General features: G+C 43.5%; 1 protein-coding gene across 4 annotated transcripts in view; it reads left to right on the top strand.

Annotated features, from left to right (window-relative positions):
- IRX4 (iroquois homeobox 4) overlaps window positions 1-21,836 on the top strand; it is a 31,753-nt gene extending 9,917 nt beyond the window's left edge. For 3 of the 4 annotated variants that reach the window (XM_075212828.1, XM_075212827.1, XM_075212824.1), the window contains exons 5-6: window positions 19,309-19,631; window positions 20,184-21,836. In XM_075212828.1, the coding sequence (XP_075068929.1) occupies window positions 19,309-19,631; window positions 20,184-20,929 (1,069 nt within the window). In that variant the 3' untranslated portion in view covers window positions 20,930-21,836. The remainder of the gene's footprint in view (window positions 1-19,308; window positions 19,632-20,183) is intronic. The other variant, XM_075212825.1, reaches the window with a different exon arrangement.
- The last annotated feature ends 1,243 nt before the right edge of the window (window positions 21,837-23,079 follow it).

Genomic DNA, 23,079 nt, shown 5'->3' with positions numbered 1-23,079 from the left:
ACTGCATCACTGCATGTAAAAAGTTCTATAGACATTTGTTTTAACAAGATAGAGCTTCTGCAAAATGCAGTAATTTTTCAAATATTCCACATATTCACAAATTCTGCGTATTTGTTCTATAAGATGAATATGTTACCATTAATTAAAGAGCAGGCTCAAATGCATCAATATTAAAACATTCATTTATACTAAAGCTTGATCATTTATTAAATTAATGTGTCCAGCATTCTCCCTGGCCCAACCATTTTTGAAAGCAGACATGCTTAATGCTATGAAGAGGGTAGAGTTTCTCTGTCTAGGATCACTCTGGAATGTAGGAGGAAAGGAGGAACAGTCTTAAAATCAGTGATAATCCTATGGTGAAGCAGACTGAAGTGGGTATCTCAGACACAATTATTTAGTGGGAAGCAGTTTATAGAATTAGAGTAAATATGTATAACAATGATTATTATTATTATTATTATTATTATTATTATTATTATTATTATTATTATTATCATCATTATCGTAGATTTGTAAGGCGCCACAGTGCTCCCCAGTGCTGTACAGTAGGGAATACAGTACATACATAAAACAGGGACATACAAAGCAGACAAAACAAATTCAGACATGAAAACAAAGGGTATAAAGCTGCTCATTAGACCTTACATTTTAAGTGGAAGAGGGCACAGCTGAAACAAGAGGAGTAAGTGTGTCTCAGAGTGGAGATTGGGATAGTTGTGAGGGTGCATTAGTGTGAATTGTGTTATTGAGGATAAGGTCATCTATAAAAAAGAGATGGGTTTTCAAAGCGCACCTAAAGATTTGAAAGCTGTAGGAAAGTCTGATTGAGCGTGGTAGGGAATTCCATAAGTGGGGAGCAGCACGGGAGAAGTCTTGTAGGCGGGAGTGAGAGGTGCAGGTTAGAGGTAGATCTAAGATGTATACAGGGGTAGTGTTGTTGAGGGCTTTGTAGGTAAAGGTGAGTAATTTGAATTTGATTCTGGAGGACACAGGGAGCCAGTGTAGGGATTTGCAAAATGGTGCAGCAGATGTGGAGCATAAGAGAGGAAGATCAGTCTTGCAGCAGCATTTAGGATGGATTGAAGTGTGGATATATGGGTGTTAGGAATGCCAGATAGCAGGAGGTTGCAATAGTCAGGAAGGGAGATGATGAGAGAATGGACAAGAGTTTTGGTAGCATGCAGAGTAAGATAATGACTATTCTGTTGCATTTACTTTGTACAATAGTCTAAAAATGTAGATTTAAATATGTTTGCAACATAAGATTGGCTACTCACTTGTTCTATTTTTCTATGCCAAACATTGCCTGCCATCCTATTTATCATGCTAGTGTTTACGTATTATTACCTTTAAAGGTCAAATTCTAGACTCTAAACCTAAAATTGTTGAAAGTTCTCTCTAATTCATATATAAAAATACGAATGAGAACATTGATCAAGCATTCATTTTGTCAAAGCAAGTCTTATGGCAGGCAGAGAAGGAATAATATGCCTTTGGACCAAAATGTGTCCAGTTTTCAGAATACCTTATGTAATGTTGTGATATTAAATGTCATCTTATCCATACTGATAAATAGGTCCCAAACACACATTCTGTCCCACCCACTACCTTTCCCTGCAAGTAGTTTAAAAAGATAGTTCCTTCTACCCAGAGGCAGAACTAGCGAGCTGTGGGCCCCGGTACAGGAAAGCGGGAGGAACGAACTGGGGTTCCCAACCCACTTCATCTGCCATGCAGCAGGCCCCATTATCTCCATGGGCTCTGTTGCACTACACCTGCTACACCAATGGTAGTTCCGCCACTGCTTCTACCAGCTAATCAAGCCAGCTCTACATGGATCATTTGCAAACTGCAAAAAATGTGGACCCACACTGCTTTTTTCACCCCGCAAGTGTGCCTTGTTTTCTGACCAGCACATCTTTGGAGAGATGTGCCAACATTTGGAGGTTTGTGAAATGTACATGGTAGAAGCAGTAAAATTGTTACATCAAAGTCCAGCATATATTAATTTTATCTTTTTCTCCTAAAATACTAAGGAGTATAACCTAATTTATGCCTTAAATTGAACATGAGAGTCTGGGGACATTATAACTATCCTTATTACATGTGTTGCTATTGTATGTTTGAAAGATCTAATTACTTTAACATAGAAATGTACTTTTCAAGGTGCAGTATAATCCCAAGGTGGAAGAATCAGACCATTCTACATTAAAAAAAATGCTCTGTCCCCACATTTCAAACGGGGAGCTTACCCTTTATTAGGCATTCTCCACCACCTCTTTTAAATATTCCATTCCTGCATAACAAAATATTTATTTCACTTCAGTACCTTGCGTATTTTGCAAGGTACAACATTATCTGTTGAACTCCTCCTATAACCACATGCAAATTTTTACACCCCATGCAAATATATTCATTTTGGAGCGTATATGATTGTGAAATTCTGTATAATGGGGCACCACAGATTTCTGTTTTTGGATGGTTGAAAATAAGTAACCTGAACAATTTACAGTGGAAAGCAGCAGGAAATAATGCTATGTTTGTCTCTATATCTATCTATCTATCTATCTATCTATCTATCTATCTATCTATCTATCTATCTATCTATCTATCTCTTTATCATGATAATTGTTTTATCTGTATATCTGTCAGAAAAAAGAATATGGCTCTCTTTCAGCTGCATCTCAAATACTATTATTTACCAACACGTTTAAGGATCTGATGTAGAGTTGGACGCAATTTACACTTAACTCGTAGGTGTAAATTGCATCCTGTAATTTACACAGGATTCCAAATCACACAGATCTTTAGATCTATGTGACTCAGAATACTATGCGAATTGCACATAGACACCTCTTTATCTATTATGGGCCAGAACATGTCTTTACATTGCTAAGCTCGCCCACCACTACCTTCCCTGTTCCACCTCTCGAAGCGCAAAAAGGTGCAAGGGGTAGATCTGCCTCAGTGTGGGTGCAAACTGATATCCATCCTTGGCTAAAAGTGCTTTTTGCGCTGATCATTTGGATTTGCGTCCAACTCTACATGATGCCCTAAATCTGCTGTGTTTATCTCATATTATGCAATATTATACTGAAAAATAGTATACTGAATGTTAAATATAGCTACAATTTTACACTCTTTTGCACCAAATTCTATTTGTTGCAAAAGAGTGTTCTAATTTCCAAAGTTTCACAGGGTATTGACCACCTCTAAATGATGCATTAAGAAAGAAGATCTCCCCGAGATCCGAACCCACCCGAACTTCGCCTATCTGAGTACCGAGCCGAGCATGCTCAGTACTCTCCCGCCCGTTCGGAATCTAAATCTAACCTAAATCTAAATCGAGGTAAAATGTCATCAATGCGTAGTCGGATCTCAGAGCTCGGTTCTCACGAGATTTGAAAAGCATAAATACCCGCCTACACAGCAATCCATCGGCATTTGACAGAGGGAGAAAGCAGGGTTAGGTCACAGGCTGTATTAGAACAGGGACAGAGCAATAATTGTACACCTTATTCTTTGTATTATTATAACCAATTCTATTAGCAATTGTTAGAGAAGGAAGAGAGGAGAATAAAGGAAGCTTTTTTTCAATATTTTGCACTACATGTGCTTTGGGGTGTCCCATATTCCCCAGTGTGAAACAATATTTTTTCTGGCTGTCAAAAGTGATATTTATCAGCAGTATCTATACAATTTTTTTGCACTACAAGTGCTTTGGGGTGTCCCATATTCCCCAGTGTGAAACACAATTTTTTCTGGCTGTCAAAAGTCATATTTAGCAGCAGTATTTATACAATATTTTGCACTACAAGTGCATTGGGGTGTCCCATATTCCCAAGTGTGATACAAGAATTTTTCTGGCTGTCAAAAGTCATATTTAGCAGCAGTATTTATACAATATTTTGCACTACAAGTGCTTTGGGGTGTCCCATATTCCCCAGTGTGAAACAAAAATTTTTCTGGCTGCCAAATGTCATATTTAGCAGCTGTATCTATCTATACAATATTTTGCGCTACACGTGGTTTGGGCTCATTAAAATGGATTCAAAGCAGTCCACATATGAGCAGAATCAGCAATCAGGTGCTGGCACCAGTCCTGATGGTAGTGTTCCCAGTATGTCATCTGGTAAAGCCTATGTATGCCCACTACAAGTGTTTTGGGGTGTCCCATAATCACCTGCATGAAAAAATAATTTCTCTGTTGCTGGAAGTATTATCTAGCAGCACTATATATTTCAGATTTTGCACTACAAGTGTTTGGGGGTGTCAGATATTCCCCTGTTTTCCAACAACAATTTTTCTGCTGCTGCAAGTATTAGCTAGCAGCCCTATATATTTCAGATTTTGCACTACAAGTATTTGGGGGTGTCAGATATTCCCCTTTTTTCAAAAAACAATTTTTCTGGTGTTGAAATAATTATACACAATCACTATATCCTTCTGAATTTGCACTACAAGTGCTTTGGGTCTCATTTAAATTGATTCACCTGAGTCCACATATGAGCAGGATCAGCAAGCAGCTGCTGGCACCAGTCCTGATGGTAGTCTTCCCTGTACGTCATCTGGTAAGGCCTATACAAAAGTACATAGTCTTTTTAAATCAGGGAAAAAAACACACACCAAATATTTTTTTACCGTGTTGAAGCGAAAAAGAAGTGTAACTGAGGAAAAGTTAACTGCAGATAAAAAAAAAAATTGCCAACATGCCATTCTACACATGCAGTGGCAAAGAAAGAACGAGGCCTTCGCCTTTCTCTATTAGTGGCAGATCAAAAAATGTTACTGAGCCTTCTTCTTGTACAGTCACTCGTGACCAAGTAATTTGGAGTCTAAAAGTGGTGCACAACTACTGTTACGCATCAAAGCCAAGCTGCAAGAAAACAGTAAGGCATTAGAGGATAATGTATGCTCTGAATCAGAAATGACACCAATCCCTGTGGAGAGTCCATCCAACAGTGGTATGTCTAATCGTGAGCATTCTGTTTTTGTACCCATAAAGGAGGGCTCTTTCAGCAGTTCTGCTGATGTGTGCCTGAACAGCCCAAGTGTAGCCGGTTATACACAAATTGAGGATGCCACTTTGGAATTAGAAGAGGATGAAGGGGAGACTTGTGTAGGCGGCTGGCACCGCCGCGACTCGCTCCCCTCTGTCTCCGAGTGTCCCGCCCGTCGTCATGACAAGCAGGATATCACTTCCGGTCTACTCCGGCCGTTGCCAAGGCAACGGTCCGGACGCTAGTGAGCTGCAGCGCCGCGTCCCGGCATTCAGGGGAGCCGGGCGCGCGCTAGTCAAACTTTAAGCCAGGTGGCTAAGTACAGGACCTGCCCCCAGTCTCCCCTCATTGGCCAGTTTGCATTTATAAGGCAGGGAGGGGCAATCTTCCCCTGCCAGTTATAGTCCCTGCTTCTTGCATGCTTCCTTGTGTGCTGCTGTTGCTATATATATAATAACTCTCTGTTGCCGACCTCTGCCTGGATTCTGACTTTGATTGCCTGTGACCTCGACCCCCTGCTTGTATTAGACGCTGCTGATTTTCTTGTGACCCTGAACCCTTTTGCCTGGACTAGGATACTCCTGTACTGCCTGTGACCTTTTGACCTTTGGCCTGGACCTGGACGCTACTGTTACCGGCTACCTAATATCCCTTGCTGGGATCTTCACTCCACCTCTGTGTGAACACCTGCGCTACATTCTCAGGTATCTGCTCCTACTACTAGAGTAAAAGACTAGGGGGCATCAGAGTACCTGTGAGCGCATCTAGCTCTACGGGAAAAGCGGTTCCTATAGGCGAAGACCTCTGAAGCAGTTCTAGGAGTTGATGCCTGGGGGCGTGAGCCGTAACATTATAACCGGCCCTAAAAATATACACTAGGAGTGAGTGAACTGTCTATTCGGTCCTATAGAACCTAGTCCGGCTCAAGTGTTGGCAGGACAAATCCAGACCTTGTTCCAAATTGTTCAAGAGTTGTCTCAGCGGCAAGCCGTCCAAGAACAGGAGTCAAGAGCCTTGCAAGCCGCTCAGCCTTCTGTGGTGGAACCCAAGATGAACCTACCAGATCGCTTTTCGGGAGAGCGCAGAGTCTTCCGCAACTTCCGTGAAAGCTGCAAGCTTTATTTCAAATTGAGGCCACTTTCGTCTGGATCACCTCAGCAAAGAGTGGGAATAATTATCTCCCTTCTACAAGGAGTTCCTCAATCCTGGGCATTCAGCCTGGATTCTAACAGTCCTCAGCTGCAATCTGTGGATGCATTCTTTAAAGCTCTTGTCTTGATCTATGACGACCCGGATCGAGTGGCTTCTGCAGAAGCACAGCTGAGATCCTTAACGCAAGGACAACGTTCCGCTGAAGATTATTGCTCCAACTTCAGGCGTTGGTCCTCAGATTGTGAATGGAATGACCCAGCTCTTCGTAATCATTTCCGGTTGGGTCTCTCCGAACAAATTAATGACTCGCTTGTCCAGTATCCTACTGCTGGATCTCTTGAGGAACTCATGCAATTAGCTATTCGAATCGACAGAAGATACAGAGAAAGGAAAGCTGAGAAGTAAAATCCTTTGTCCTATTCTCCTGTGCCTTCTCAAACCTCTTCCATCGATCAAGTTGAACCAATGCAACTGGGAGTATATCGGTTGTCTTCAGAAGAACGCAACCGCAGACGCAATCTGGGCCTCTGCTTATACTGTGGAGAGAAGGGCCATTTGCTCCGTACCTGCCCCATCAAACCGGGAAAAGACCAGGCCAAATGAACATGGAGAGAGTACACTTAGGCCTAAAAGTAATCTCTCTGAAGGATTCCTTACTAATACCTGCTCAACTCATGTACGGTTGACAAGTAATCTCTGTTTCTGCATTTTTGGATAATCGAGCCACTGGAAACTTTTTAGACTTGACATTAACCCGGTCCCTGGGTTTCTCAGCTGTTCCTCTGGAAACTGCTATCGCTGTGCATAGGCTAGATGGGAATCACCTGAACAGAGGTGAGATCCATCATCGCTCACCTCCTCTACAGCTGAAGATGGGTGCTCTTCACTCCGAGACTATCTCTCTGTACCTAATTCATTGTCCTTTGGTACCTCCTTATCCTGGGTTATCTTTGGCTGGCCCTCCATAATCCCAGTATCGATTGGACCAAAGGTGAGATAACCAAGTGGAGCTCTCTGTGCTCCTCCTCTTGTTTATCCTTGCCACTCAGGGTTACTCATACGTGCCCAGCTATCCTTTTCTTATCGGGAATTTCATGACGTTTTTTCCAAGAAGGAAGCAGATATTCTCCCTCCTCACCGGGAGTACGATTGTGCTATTGATCTTGTCCCAGGTTCCAAATTACCCAAAGGAAGATTATACGCCCTGTCTATTCTGGAGGCGCTAGCCATGGAATCATATGTAGAGGAGAATCTAAAGAAAGGCTTTATTAGGCCTTCCAAGTCACCTGCAGGAGCAGGCTTCTTCTTTGTGGCCAAGAAGGATGGCAGCCTGAGGCCCTATATTGATTACTGAGGGTTGAATAAGATACCTATAAAAAATACATACCCCTTGCCACTTATTTCGGTCATCTTTGACCAGCTTAAGGGAGCCAGGATATACTCAAACATTGATCTTCGAGGAGCATACAACCTGATTCGTATCCGTAAAGGTGACGAATGGAAAACGTCCTTCAATACCCAAACAGGCCACTACGAATACCTTATCACGCCTTTCGGCCTCAGTAATGCTCCAGCCGTCTTTCAAGACCTAATTAATGATGTCCTTCGTGAATTCCTAGGCTCCTTTGTAGTCGTCTACTTAGATGACATCCTGATCTACTCCCACTCACTTAAACAACATCGTGAACATGTACAACAAGTTCTTCAGAAACTCTGTCATCACCACCTCTACACTAAGTTAGAAAAATGCGAGTTTGAAGTTTCCACAGACCCCGAGAAAGTACAAGCCATTCTCGACTTGGTGCGACCCTCGAATCTCAAAGCAATGCAAAGGTTAATGGGGTTCGCTAACTATTATAGAAAATTTATCAGTTCCTTTTCTACTCTCGTTGCTCCTATCACAGCCTTGAATCGCAAGGGAGCTGACACGAAAATCTGGCCTCCAATCGCTATCTCTTCCTTCGAAGCCTTGAAACGGGCCTTTGTTTCAGCACCTGTTCTGAAACATCCAAATCCAGACCTTTCATTCATCATCGAAGTGGATGCCTCTAATGTAGGTGTGGGAGCAGTACTATTATCACGCGCCGGGTGTTCAGGCAGCGCACCTGACACCCTGCAAAACTCACCTCTCATCGGCGCTCCGCTCCCCGCTGGGCGCCGCCATCTTGGATGACTCCAATTCTCATGCTCCCTGCTGATTGGTCCTTCTCACTGGCGGCAAGTTTAAATGGCACCTCATCTCTATCTTCAGTGCTTGTTCTTTGTGTTACCTCCTGGTGATTAAAGTGGCTTCCTGTTACTTTCCAGTTATCTACCTCCTTCCTGGACTGCAGAGCTGACGCTCATCTTTGGACATCTTCACTACGTTTGTCTACAGAGCTGACGCTCATCCTCCTGAACTTTTACCACATAGTGGTCTGCAGAGCTGACGCTCACTCTTCGGAACTCTCCGCCACATAATGGCCTGCAGAGCTGACGCTCACTCTACGGAACTCTCCGCCACATAGTGGCCTGCAGAGCTGACGCTCATCTTCGGACATCTTCACTACATTTGTCTTCAGAGCTGACGCTCATCCTCCTGAACTTTTACCACATAGTGGTCTGCAGAGCTGAAGCTCACTCTACGGAACTCTCCGCCACATAGTGGCCTGCAGAGCTGACGCTCACTCTACGGAACTCTCCGCCACATAGTGGCCTGCAGAGCTGACGCTCATCTTCGGACATCTTTACTACATTTGTCTTCAGAGCTGACGCTCATTCTCCAGAACTTTTACCACATAGTGGTCTGCAGAGCTGACGCTCATCTTTGGACATCTCCCTTACAGTTGTCTTCAGAGCTGACGCTCATTCTCCTGAACTTTACACCACACAGTGGTTTACAGAGTTACACCGATCTGCATTATCTTCATTACCATTACTTAGTGTATCGATCATCCTTCCTACGGTACTACTGCCTGTAGTCTTCCCAGGGACTTCCATACAGTACTCTAGTAGGGACCGCGACCTGCGAGGTGACGCCGCTAAGCCCATACCGCTTTGCGGTGGTTCCTGGTGAACACCGCCTCCTCGTTAGACTCCGCGCCCTGTTGGAGTAGTGCCAAACTGTTCGAATCTCCTGGTTTCGCTACATCTACCGAGTCTCCTCGTAAGAACCGTGACAGTGAGAACAGGCCAAAAAAACATTGTCATTAACATGTCGGAATCTAACGTGGAACCAACTCCTTCTAAATTCGATGGAGATCCTGCAACCTGCCGGGGTTTCTTGAACCAGTGTTCTATACAATTTGAACTCCAACCACAGAATTTCCCAACCCAGCGCTCTAAGGTGGCATACCTAATATCCTTATTTTCTGGTCAAACCTTAGCCTGGGCCTCACCTCTCTGGGAACTTGATGACCCAATCCTGGCCAACAGTGCTGCCTTCATTGCCGCTTTTCGCAGAATTTTTGACGAACCAGGAAGGGTGACCTCAGCAGCGTCTAGCATTCTCCGTCTGCGCCAAGGTTCCCACTCCGTGGCTCAGTATGTTATTCGGTTTCAAACGTTGTCATCAGAATTACGCTGGAACAAATGAAGCCTTGGTAGCAACGTTCTGGCAGGGTCTGTCTGACAAGATCAAGGACGCTTTAGCTTCTTAAGAACTCCCCACTACGTTAGATGCCATGATCTCTCTATGCAATCGCGTGGATCTACATTTCCGCCAACGATCTTCAGAGAAGGACTCCTCCCGGCGCAGCACCCCCATACTCGCGCCTCGCTTCACCCACCCGGTGATAATGGAGGAACCCATGCAAATTGGGCGCTCTCGATTAACTCCAGAAGAACGTGACAGAAGACTAAGGAATAAGTTGTGCCTTTACTGTGCGGATCCGGATCATCTATTGAATGTCTGTCCCAAGAGGTCGGGAAATGCCAGACCCTAACCTGCTCTGGAGAGGTCAGATTAGGGCTTTCTAAAACCTCTCCCTCATTTGGAATTTCTAATGTCTGCTCCTTTCCTATTACCCTTCACGGTCCGCGTGGTCCCGTTCACACTTCTGCTATGTTGGACTCTGGAGCAGCCGGAAATTTTATCTCTTTTTCTTTAATTTTGCAGGTTTCTATACCAACTGTACCGCTGGAAATTCCTGTCTCTATTATGGCCATCGACGGCTCCCGTGTAGCCAATGGTACAGCGAAAACCAGGACTGAACCCATCATTCTCCAAGTAGGAGCCTTACATCGTGAAGTGATTACCTTCCACGTGCTACCAGCTACCACTACCCCCGTCATCCTAGGTCTACCATGGCTCCAGCAGCACTCTCCTAAACTTGACTGGTCTACCTCGCAGATTCTGTCCTGGAGTCCTACTTGTCTCCTGAAATGTTTGACGCGAGTCCAACCCCTTGGCTCCATTTCCACTTCCTCCAATACCAAGGTCACCGTTCTGCCCAAACAGTATCACTCCTTTTTAGATGTATTTGACAAAGTCTGCTCGGAGCTTCTGCCACCCAATCGCTCATGGGACTGTCCTATCGAACTGCAGCCGGGTAAAATACCTCCTCGGGGCCGAGTGTACCCCCTCTCCATACCCGAGACCTCTTCCATGTCTGAATATGTTAAAGAGAACCTATCCCGAGGCTTTATCAGACCCTCCTAATCACCTGCGGGAGCGGGGTTTTTCTTTGTTAAAAAAAAAGATGGATCGTTAAAACCTTGCATCGATTACCGTGGTTTAAACGCAATTACAGTCAAAAACCGATACCCCATTCCGCTTATCACCGAACTGTTTGATCGTATCAAAGGAGCGAGGATCTTCACCAAACTCGATCTACGGGCGCATATAATCTCATCAGGATCAGAGCAGGAGACGAATAGAAGACGGCTTTTAATACCCGCGATGGGCATTACGAATATCTGGTAATGCCCTTTGGTCTGTGCAACGCCCCCGCCGTCTTTCAGAGTTTTATCAATGAGATATTTAGAGATTTACTATACCTCTGTTTCGTGGTATATCTAGATGATATCTTGGTGTTCTCTCCTGACATCACCTCACACCGTAGGCATGTGAAGGAGGTTCTTTCCAGATTACGACACCATCGGCTCTTTTGCAAACTGGAGAAGTGTGTCTTCGAGCTTCCTCAGATGCCATTCCTGGGATACATTGTATCTGGATCCGGGCTACAAGTGGACCCAGACAAAGTCAAAGCAATTTTAGAATGGCCTCTTCCTCTTGGGCTGAAACCTATTCAGCGATTCCTCGGATTCGCCAACTACTATAGGCGCTTCATCCAGGGCTACTCTACCATCGTGGCACCTATTGTGGCTCTAACTCGAAAGGGTTCCAACCCTAAATCGTGGTCTTCAGCTCCTCTCGAGGCCTTTGACTTCTTGAAACAAGCTTTTTTCTCTGCACCTATTCTCCAACAACCGGACGTCTCCTCTCCGTTCTTTCTAGAGATTGACGCCTCCAATGTGGGCATCGGGGCTGTTCTCTCACAGAAATCTCCTCTGGCCCAATTCTATCCGTGTGCCTTTTTTTCTAGAAAATTTCTCCCGGCTGGGAAAAATTACACCATAGGAGATAAAGAGTTATTGGCAATCAAAGCGGCACTAGCTGAATGGCGATATCTTCTCGAGGGAGCCCTGCATCCAGTGACTATTTTCACGGACCACAAAAACTTACTCTACCTCCAAACCGCTCAGTGCTTGAATCCCAGACAAGCACGCTGGTCATTATTCTTTTCTCGCTTTGAACTTCGCATTACTTTTAAACCTGGCATTAAGAATAAAATAGCTGATGCCCTTTCTCGTGCATTTTCCACTCATGAAGGGACAGAGGAGGATTCTGTTCATCCCATTTTAGACCCTAAATGCCTAGTCTTAGCAACTCAGCTCAAATCCGCTAAAACACCACCTGGGAAAAGTTTTGTCTCTCCTAGTCTTCGCCACAAGCTGCTGAAACATTATCACTCCACCGTCTTCGCTGGACATACCGGTTCCCGCAAAACCATTGAATTAATCTCCAGGAACTATTGGTGGCCCAGTTTTCATACGGACGTTAAGGATTTTGTCTCCTCCTGTAACGTTTGTTCTCAGAACAAATCCACACATCAGTCTCCTGCGGGCTTATTACTTCCATTACCCATACCTCGTGAACCATGGACCCATATAAGCATGGATTTTATTACAGATCTCCCACCTAGTAAAAATTGTACTGTTATATGGGTGGTAGTGGATCGATTTTCTAAAATGGCCCATTTCCCGGCACTTCCGGGTCTTCCATCCTCTCCAGTCCTGGCGGTCCACTTTGTTAAGGAGATATTTCGCCTACATGGTTGTCCGCTCAACATAGTTTCCGATCGAGGTGTCCAATTCGTTTCAAAGTTTTGGAGAGCCCTCTGCAAATTATTGGGTATCAAACTGAGTTTATCATCTGGATATCATCCTCAATCCAATGGACAGACCGAAAGGGTGAACCAGGATCTGGAGACTTACCTCAGGATGTTCTCTTCTGTCAACCAGGACAACTGGGTTGATCTTCTACCATGGGCGGAGTTTGCCCACAATAATGCCTTCCACGAGTCCTCTTCTAAATCTTCTTTCTTAGTGGTTCTATGGACATCATCCGTCCCTTCCTGAATTTGTGTCCCTCCCACCCACCCAGGTGCCTGCAGCCAATTCTCTATATAACAAATTCCTCACCATTTGGAGACAAGTAAGGTTTTGCCTTAAGAAAACTTCTACACGCTACAAACTGGCTGCGGATAAAAAACGACGATTTCTTCCCATCTTCAAGGTTGGTGATAGAGTGTGGCTCTGCACCAAGAATATATGCCTCAGAGTCCCCTGCATGAAATTGGCTCCGCGATTTATTGGCCCATACAGCATCTCTGAAGTTATTAACCCAGTCTGCTTTAAATTACGATTACCAGCATCTCTTCGTATTGTTAACTCTTTCCATGTGTCTTTATTAAAACCTCTGAAGATTAATCGATTTACTTCGGTAGGTCCTTCCACCACTCCTGGAGTCCATCAAGAGGAGGAGTTCGAACTCAAACAAATCTTGGACTCGAAAAATTGTAAAGGCGGCTTGAAATACCTCGTTGATTGGAAGGGCTTCGGCCCCGAAGAGCGTTCTTGGATTCGTGCCTCCGACATCCACGCTCCCTACCTGCTGGATAAATTCCACAAGAAGTTTCTTCTGAAACCTTGCAGTAGACGTGCAGTGCCCGTCTTTAAAGGGGGGGGTACTATCACGCGCCGGGTGTTCAGGCAGCGCACCTGACACCCGGCAAAACTCACCTCTCATCGGCGCTCCGCTCCCCGCTGGGCGCCGCCATCTTGACGCTCATCCTCCTGAACTTTTACCCCATAGTGGTCTGCAGAGCTGACGCTCACTCTTCGGAACTCTCCGCCACATAGTGGCCTGCAGAGCTGACGCTCACTCTACGGAACCCTCCGCCACATAGTGGCCTGCAGAGCTGACGCTCATCTTCGGACATCTTCACTACATTTGTCTTCAGAGCTGACGCTCATCCTCCTGAACTTTTACCACATAGTGGTCTGCAGAGCTGAAGCTCACTCTACGGAAATCTCCGCCACATAGTGGCCTGCAGAGCTGACGCTAACTCTACGGAACTCTCCGCCACATAGTGGCCTGCAGAGCTGACGCTCATCTTCGGACATCTTTGCTACATTTGTCTTCAGAGCTGACGCTCATTCTCCTGAACTTTTACCACATAGTGGTCTGCAGAGCTGACGCTCATCTTTGGACATCTCCCCTACAGTTGTCTTCAGAGCTGACGCTCATTCTCCTGAACTTTACACCACACAGTGGGTTACAGAGTTACACCGATCTGCATTATCTTCATTACCATTACTTAGTGTATCGATCATCCTTCCTACGGTACTACTGCCTGTAGTCTTCTCAGGGACTTCCGTACAGTACTCTAGTAGGGACCGCGACCTGCGAGGTGACGCCGCTAAGCCCATACCGCTTTGCGGCGGTTCCTGGTGAACACCGTCTCCTTGTTAGACTCCGCGCCCTGTTGGTGTAGTGCCAAACTGTTCGAATCTCCTGGTTTCGCTACATCTACCGAGTCTCCTCGTAAGAACCGTGACAACTATCCCAAAAAGAGTTGGAAGACCATCGCCTTCACCCCTGTGCCTACCTATCTCGAAGATTTTCTTCTGCCGAGGGACATTATAATGTTGGCAATCGGGAGTTGTTGGCCGTCAAGTGACCACTGGAAGAAAGGCTCCACTGGCTTGAAGGTGCAAAACATGTAATCACAGTATACATAGAATTGGCTAAAAGGTTAAATTCTAGGCAAGCGCAGTGGTCCCTCTTCTTCTCCCATTTTCGCTTCATCATCACCTACCGGCCTGGCTCAAAGAACTTCAGAGCTGATGCCTTGTCTCGCAGTTGTATCTCTTCTCAAACGCCAATCTCTGAACCCTGTTCCATTGTTCCCGCTTCTTCTATTTTGATTGCCTTCACGCAGGCACTAGGTAAAACCCTTCAACAATTCCAACCACAGGCACCTTGTGAAACTCCAGCGGACAAACTCTTCGTGCCTGTGGATCTCAGGAAGTCGGTCCTCTCAGAGTGTCATGACAACAAGACTTCTGGACATCCCAGTGTTGCAAAGACCATCAAAATAATTTCCTGTGTTGTCTGGTGGCCTTCATTATCGGTGGATGTTAGAGAATATATATCATCCTGTGATCTGTGTTCCAAGAATAAGATTTCTCGAAATTCCCCTTCTGGGTTACTACTGCCATTACCAGCTCCGGTCAGACCTTGTACCCACTTGTCCATGGACTTCATTGTCAATTTACCTCCATCTTCCGGGTGCAACACCATCTGGTTAACTGTGGATCGATTGAGTAAAATGGCTCATTTTATCCCTTTGACCAAATTACCCTCAGCACGCTCTCTTGCCACTTTGTTTATTAAACATGTATTTTGTCATCATGGTTTGCCGGAGGATATAGTATCAGATCAGGGGTCACAGTTTATTGCAGCTTTCTGAAAGGCTTTTTGCTCTCTCTTAGGGATTAGTCTCAGCCTATCATCGGCCTACCATCCGCAGTCTAACAGGCAAACCGAAAGGGTGAACCAATCCCTGGAGCAATATCTACGGCTATATATATCCAAAAATCACGATGACTGGGCTGACCTTCTTCCATGGGCCGAATTTGCGTTCAACAACGCATGCCACACTTCTTCCCGGTACTTCCCCTTTTATTGCAACCTTGGGTACCATCCCAGAGTCAACTCTTTGTCCTCTCTATCCACCAATAGGCCACCTGAAACCCGGGCCACGGCCACCGGGCTTAGGAAGATTTGGAAATCAGTTCATCAATCTTTACTCCGAGCATCTTTTAGGTCAAAAGTTTTTGCCGATCTACATCGCTCTGCCTGTTCCTTTTAAGTAGGAGATTCAGTGTGTCTCTCTACATGGAACATAAGACTCCGTTAACCCTGCAAGAAATTAGGACCCAAGTTTATTGGTTCATTTACCATCCTAAAACAAATCAACCAAGTAGCTTTCAGACTGAAGCTCCCTGAATCTCTAAATTTTCCCAGTAAGTTCCACTGCTCGTTGCTGAAACCTGCCCAGTACTCCAAGAGATTCAAACCTCGACAGTCCTCTAGGCCTCAACAAGTTTCGGTGGATGAACATCAAGAAGTTGTAGTCGAGAACATCCTCGATTCAAAGAAAGTTTAGGGTCAGTTTCACTACCTCGTCCATTGGAAGGGCTATGGTCCCGAGGAACGTTCCTGGGTGCCACAAAGAAATTTACATTCTGACAAATTACTTGCCAAGTTCTTTAAAAAATTTCCTGGAAAAAGTGGGTGTCGGGGGTTCCTTGACCCTCCTCAAGGGGGGGGGGTACTGTCACGAGCCGCGGCGGCTCTGGGCACCGCTGCGACTCGCTCCCCTCTGTCTCCCAGCATCCTGGCCATCATCATGATGACAGGGACATCACTTCCGGTCTACCCCGGCCGTTGCCAAGGCAACGGTCGGGACGCTAATGAGCTGGAGCGCCGCGTCCCGAAATTCAGGGGAGCCGGGTGCGCGCGCTAGTCAAACTTTAAGCCAGGTGGCAAAGTACAGGACCTGCCCTCAGTCTCCCCTCATTGGCCAGTTTGCATATATAAGGCAGGGAGGGGCAATCCTCCCCTGCCGGTTATAGTCCCTGCTTCTTGCATACTTTCTGCTGTACTGCTGTTGCTATATATATATAATTACTCTCTGCTGCTGACCTCTGCCTGGGTTCTCACTTTGATTGATTGCCTGTGACCTCAACCCCCTGCTTGTATTAGACGCTGCTGATTTTCTTGTGACCCTAAACCCTTTTGCCTGGACTTGGATATTACTGTACTGCCTGTGACCTTTTGACCTTTGGCCTGGACCTGTTTGCTGCTGTTGCCAGCTACCTAATATCCCTTGCTAGAGTACAAGACCTGGGGGCATCAGAGTACTTGTGAGCGTATCTAGCTCTACGGGAAAAGCGGTTCCTATAGGCGAAGACCTCTGAAGCGGTTCAAGGAGTAGATACCTGGGGGCGTGAGCCGTAACAGCGACGAGGGCGCTAATAAGGATGTTGATGAGGATGAGGTTGTGTAAGTCCTGCACCAGTGGCAGCAGTTCTGGCACATGACAAGAAAAAGGCCATTGTCATGCCTGCGCATAAAACAAAAAAAATCCACTTCTTATGTGTGGAATTATTTCTACCCAAATCCAAACAACAGTTGTTTAGCCATTTGTAGGGTTTGTCAAGCCACAGTCAGTCGAGGGAGCGACCTTAACCATCTTGGAACCTCGTCTATGTTACGCCATTTTACGAGAGTTCATGGCAAAGTGTTGGAAAAAACTGAAGGTTCTTCCAAAAAAATTACAAGCACTCCATCATCAGCTAGGACCCTTCGGTTACCTACATCCCGACGGCTACAAAATACACCCACAACACCATTCTCATCAATATCCTCAGTAGCACTCGGAGTTAGCCCAGCATCCCACTTAGTAAGGCTGGATGACTCCTGCACTATAATTGATTCCTCTGAAGAAAGCGTTAGTCCCACTGCTGCTGCTGTTGCTGCTGCTGGGGGTGAATCGTCAGTCCAGAGGAAGGCCAAGAAAAAGAGCAGTCCTACATTTCAGCAATTAACTGTGAAACAATCATTTGCTAGGGGAAGCAAATATGACAGCAGTCACCCATTTGCCAAGCAAATCACAGACGCCATGGCTACCATGTTAGTGTTAGATCTGCGTCCAATATCCACAATAAACGCAGCTGGTTTTTCAAAGTTAATTGAGGTTTTGTGTCCACGTTACAGAATTCCATTGCGACACCATTTTTCCCATAAAGCTGTAATTGATATGGAAATGTCAGACAGTCCCTTCCCTTACTGGGAAGAAAGCAGGCCATTTGGAAACCCTTGTACAAACTTGCTTTGCAATACCTAATCTGCCCACCCTTCAGTGTGTACTCTGAACGAGTATTCAGTACAGCCGGGAACCTAGTCCGTGATCACAGTAGAAGGTTACTTCCAAAAAATGTGGAGAAAATTATGTTTATAAAAATGAACTACATCTTCCACGAGGAAGGCCTTTATCATCAAAGAGATCCAAGCACTGACAGTTCTCTAATGGCGGATTCTAGCGGCGATGAATCGATAGTCTGTGATGATGACGTACACACCGATGAGGGTGAGGATGAAGCTGAAGATGATGATGATAACATGTTTTTAAAACTTTCCATTTAAGTGTAGGGTGTAATCTACCCCCAAATAGCAAAGGGATTTGGGGCATTTCTATATCACGTACCGTCTTGAAAGGCTGCTGTTTTGGCAATATCTCAATAAGGGTAGGTTGTTATACACAGACTGACCCCAAACTGGCTTTTGTCCATTTCAATTAATATTGTACAGTCTATAATGGCTGAATTTTTTAGTATTTTCTACAAGTGGAGGGGGGCCTATAGAGACAGAAACCAAACTGCCTTTGTCCATTTCAATTTATATTGTACAGTCTATAACGGCTGAATTTTTTACTATTTTCTACAAGTGGAGGGGGGCCTAGAGAGACAGAAACCAAACTGCCTTTGTCCATTTCTTTAGATATTTAACTATAAGTGTAGGGTGTAATATACACCCAAAGACGATGGCTGCATTGCCAATATGCATAGATGGAGAGGAAGACAATCTGGTTTGTGTGTAGAATTAATGACGACCTACCAGGAATTAAACTGTTTTTTTCAAAATTATATAGCTTTACAATTACATTACTTATCCAAGAACCAGGTGGAGCACTAAATTCGGTTATTTTATGCCAAAAAACATTGATTTTTAAACAAAATTGCAAAACAAAACCAAACAAAACCAAAACCAAAACACGCAAGGGCGGTTTGGCAAAACCAAAACCAAAACACAACGGTAATCCAGATCCAAAACCAAAACAAAAACAAAAACACGGGGTCAGTGAGCATCTCTAATTAAGAAGCTCTAATGGCTGGGGAAAATCATAATACAGAACTAATGTACGTCATTTGTACACTTCTCACCTTCCATCTAATACTTTTGTATTATTGGAATCATAAAGCAGCAATCTTATAAGTTCAGTGTTCAGTGCTATGCAATGCTTTGCATCCGCATCCCCTGAAGGGATTTAAAACAGTTTTACCTTGCTGCGTCTATTATCCCTAAAGCAGCATAAAACCACTTAAGCCTTTTTTTCAAGACCACATGGGTGCCGGTGACCTTTCAGTATGGTGTGCATTAAATATTCAACTGCAATCCACTGTCTGTATACGTTTTTACAATTTCATCAACCAAAGCCTGAGACATGGCTAATAAAGGAGCATGAAGGAAAATATTTATATTAACAGTTATACCCTGAGGTCATTCAAATTTATCCTCTTAAAACAGGCTTCAGACATCCTAGAAAATGTGACGTACAATCTTTGAGGTATTAACCTTATGGTAACACAAAATTCAATAGTCTCTATATGTGACCTTTTTAATGGATTTCTTGCAATAGCTCACATTATATTAAAATTACATATGTTATATTATCATTGTGTTTTCCAGTACATATCTAGTTTAGACACAAATGCAAGAAGGGTGTATGTAAAATATGAGCAATGTTAATGTGTTATACAGGTATGGCACTATTGATGGTGGTACTCGCAGGAAGAATGCCACACGTGAAACCACCAGTACATTAAAGGCCTGGCTGCAGGAGCACAGGAAGAACCCGTACCCCACAAAGGGTGAAAAGATCATGCTGGCTATCATCACCAAGATGACCCTCACCCAGGTCTCTACGTGGTTTGCCAATGCCAGGAGAAGGCTCAAGAAAGAAAACAAGATGACATGGCCACCAAGAAACAAGTCTTCAGATGAGAAGAAACCCTATGATGATGAGGAAGATGAGGAAGATGAATCTTCCAAAGACAATATAAAGAACGAGAAAAAGATAGAAGGTTTGAACTTTTTTTACATTTAAAATGAAACATCACATTGGTTCTTTGTATAGTTCAAATCAACATAACTAAGAATGTTGTTTTTTTTGCCTGATTTTGTATAACCAGCCCCCTAACAATTATATAAGCATCATATTATGTCACCCATAGAGCATATGATGTAGACTCAAGTCTCCCCAATCGTATTTGCAGTTTTGAGCAGCTTTCCATATGGTGCAGGCTAGGTAATTAATGTATATTTATTCACATACCTGTAGGGCAGTCTAGAGAAGCCAACATGATTACTCCTATAACTGTAGACTTTAGGCTCTCACAAGCAAGACACCCTCTACCTTCTATCTCATGTCTGCACCTTCTCCATCATGATAATAGTATTTGTTGTTTCTATGTAAAAAAAATTTTTTTTTTGTATGATTTGTTATGCCGACTGTCAGGCGCTGTCGAGTTTTTGGCGACCCACAAATAAATTATGATGATGGTGTTGATGATTTGCTCTATTTAGTATATTGTAGTATTATAGTAGCCTTAATTGTAGCTGTTCATTTCTCTTAGCAGAAGAAAGCACTGGAAGAGAAGACAAAGAACTAGAACTCAGTGACCTTGATGATTTTGACACAATTGAGTCTGAAAGCTCTGAATGTGAGGTGAAGCAGCCATTTCACCATCAGTCCCAAGAAGGGCACCAAATGAGGACCAGAGATTGTGCCAATGACCATTGCAAAGATGTTATCTTGAAGATGCCTTTAACAGCTTCTTCTGTAGATCAAGAACTTGACAGGGCTAAGAATTGCCTTAAAAGTGTTGTTGATGAATGTGAGCAAGACTTAATGAAGTCTAGACAGAGAGGCTGTGAATCCAAACTATGCTTTCAGCAGCAAAGTCAGCAACTTTTGGATTCCAAACCAAGAATATGGTCTTTGGCTCACACAGCCACCTCTTTAAATCAAAATGAGTATCCATCATGCATGCTAAAACACCATGGAGTGTCCTCTCCTTCTTCATCCTCCTCTTCCTCTTCTGCTATTTCAACCCCTGTTTGTGTTATTGACAGACGCCAGGATTCGCCTGTAACCAGCCTCAGAAATTGGGTTGATGGAGTTTTTCACGACCCATTGTTCAGACACAGTACTTTGAACCAGGCTCTCACCAACACTTCCGTTTCTTGGGCCACCACCAAAGAAACCATTCTTGAAGCTGGTTCTTTAGGACGTTCTGTTGGGAATCCTAGTAATATGAATAAAGGACACGACACAACCATCGCATTCCCCAAAGCTGGAAGCAAAATGTTTTGCTCATAACATACTAAACATTTTAAGAAGTAGTTTCTGAATCTATGAGACTTTCTAGCAGAAAATATTACGATCAAATCGGATTGTTATTGACGTAAACCGGTTAAATGGACTGTTATTTAAAATTACGTTCAACCATTAATTTTTGTTTAAATATTTTCTTAAACAGTTTCGGTGTTGTGATAAATATATCAGTATCTAAAACTATGAACTATGCCATGTGTTGGAGTAATTGCAGTTTACAACTCAAAAGTTTACAAAAAGCAACAAGAAATTGATTTTCGGGGGGCCATACCATTTGATCAGCATGCTAGATTAGTAAATTAATCATCGAGTTTTCTTCTGGTTTTCATCGTTAGTAATTCAAAAATCGACACTCCTTTCAAGTTTACACAAATGCACTTGTTGGACGTACAAAAACGCATTTTTATTTGTTCACCCCAATAAATTGTCTGTTTCAGAGATACAAAGGACACAGATTTGTCTGATTGCACTCTCAACATTAGCGCAATATGCGATATGCAATATCTATCTATCTATTACGTTCTACCAACGCATATCAACTAGATGTATCTCTAGTGTACAAATATGGAGTGTGATTGAATGTGTGGGACCCTTTTATCTTGCACGAGTCCTCTCACAGTCCTTTCTCTATAGATGTGCCTGACAATGACTTCACATCCCCAAAAGTGATGCTTTTACCACCGTTTTGAGTCTAATGCTTCCCTTTGCTTATATGGGGTTTCCATGATCTTACATTAATATTTCAACACTTCAGGATAGATGATTTACCGTTTCTGACATTAAAATAAGAGTGCAGCCAAGAGAGAGGGAAAGACTGTGGTGTTCCTTTCCTTATTTTTTACGAGTGATTGAAGATAATCACCAAGTTTCATATTAATATTCCAGGAACATATCCAGCTTTTTAAGTATGCTAAACTATAGTGCAACAATACAAAAAGTAAGCATCGCACATATATAGATTGCACAGTATACATGTATATATATATATATATATATATATATATATATATATATATATATATATATATAGGTGGTCTTACACTTTACGATAAACACAAGCAACTTAAGTTGCACATACATTTATTTGCAAGTGACAGTACTTACATAAACACACTGATTTGGGAAGACTTGCTTCCCTGTATCTGTGACTGGCAATTAAAGAATCTAGCTGTTAGCAGTAGATCAGATTCTTTCCACTTGTGTTCAGGTAGCTGTAATTGGATTGTATGCAGTCATATAAGCTGTCATTGTATTGACTTTCGCTCTCCTGGATGATATTATCGAGATCACTGAACCTCTCCGCTGATCTAGCTGTCAAAAGGCTGAGGGAGAAGCCCCCGGCCCTGGAAAACGTGAATCAGCCAAGATAATTTGAAGTGAAATTTTCATTTTGACAGTAAACCCCTCAATTTCTAAAGGATCTGTACCTTGTGATCTCAGTGGCAGGAGGAGGCTTTACAGAAAACCACGTCTTCAACTGAAAAGGGCAGAAGAACTCGAATTTCTTGTAATAGATAAAAGGGCAAAAAGAGAGTCAAGGGTACTTGACAGTAATAGCAAAAAGTGTACTCTCCTGGGAGAAGAGGGCTTGCTGGAGGCTGCTTGGGTAAGCGCGAATCTTAATGCTAACCTGGACACTTCCTGTCCATTATCCTAAACAATTTGCAGTCTTTGTTATGCAAATGACACACGGAACATTATTATGTGATGCTTCACCCACTATCGCATGCACAATGTAAAAGAATCCAACCACAGCTTGATTTTCACTCACGGTCAGCTAGGCCTGGTGCCTTTGGATTATATAAAAATATAATTCATTCCCTTATCTTTGCTTTTTTTAAGTATTTAAGTGCCGCTATGTAGAATCTGGGTAAGTGGAAACATTTACTTGTTTTAATTTATACACCTCCTTATCCATCTATCTAGAAATACACTTTGGTTGGTTTTCTGGTTGGTTAGCCCTCCTGCCTCCTGTCCTTACAATATGCAGATATAAAAGGTCATATAAATCTATCTATCTATCTATCTATCTATCTATCTATCTATCTATCTATCTATCTCACGATCTGCACATTTTACCATATTATACATCGTCATTTAAATTTAAACTCAGAGAAAATCAAGTGGTTTTTTTT

This window comes from Mixophyes fleayi, chromosome 5, assembly GCF_038048845.1.
Source record: "Mixophyes fleayi isolate aMixFle1 chromosome 5, aMixFle1.hap1, whole genome shotgun sequence".
In the NCBI taxonomy this organism is placed as follows: domain Eukaryota; kingdom Metazoa; phylum Chordata; class Amphibia; order Anura; family Limnodynastidae; genus Mixophyes; species Mixophyes fleayi.
Note: the sequence above shows the minus strand (reverse complement) of the source record. Positions and strands in the feature narration are given on the sequence as shown.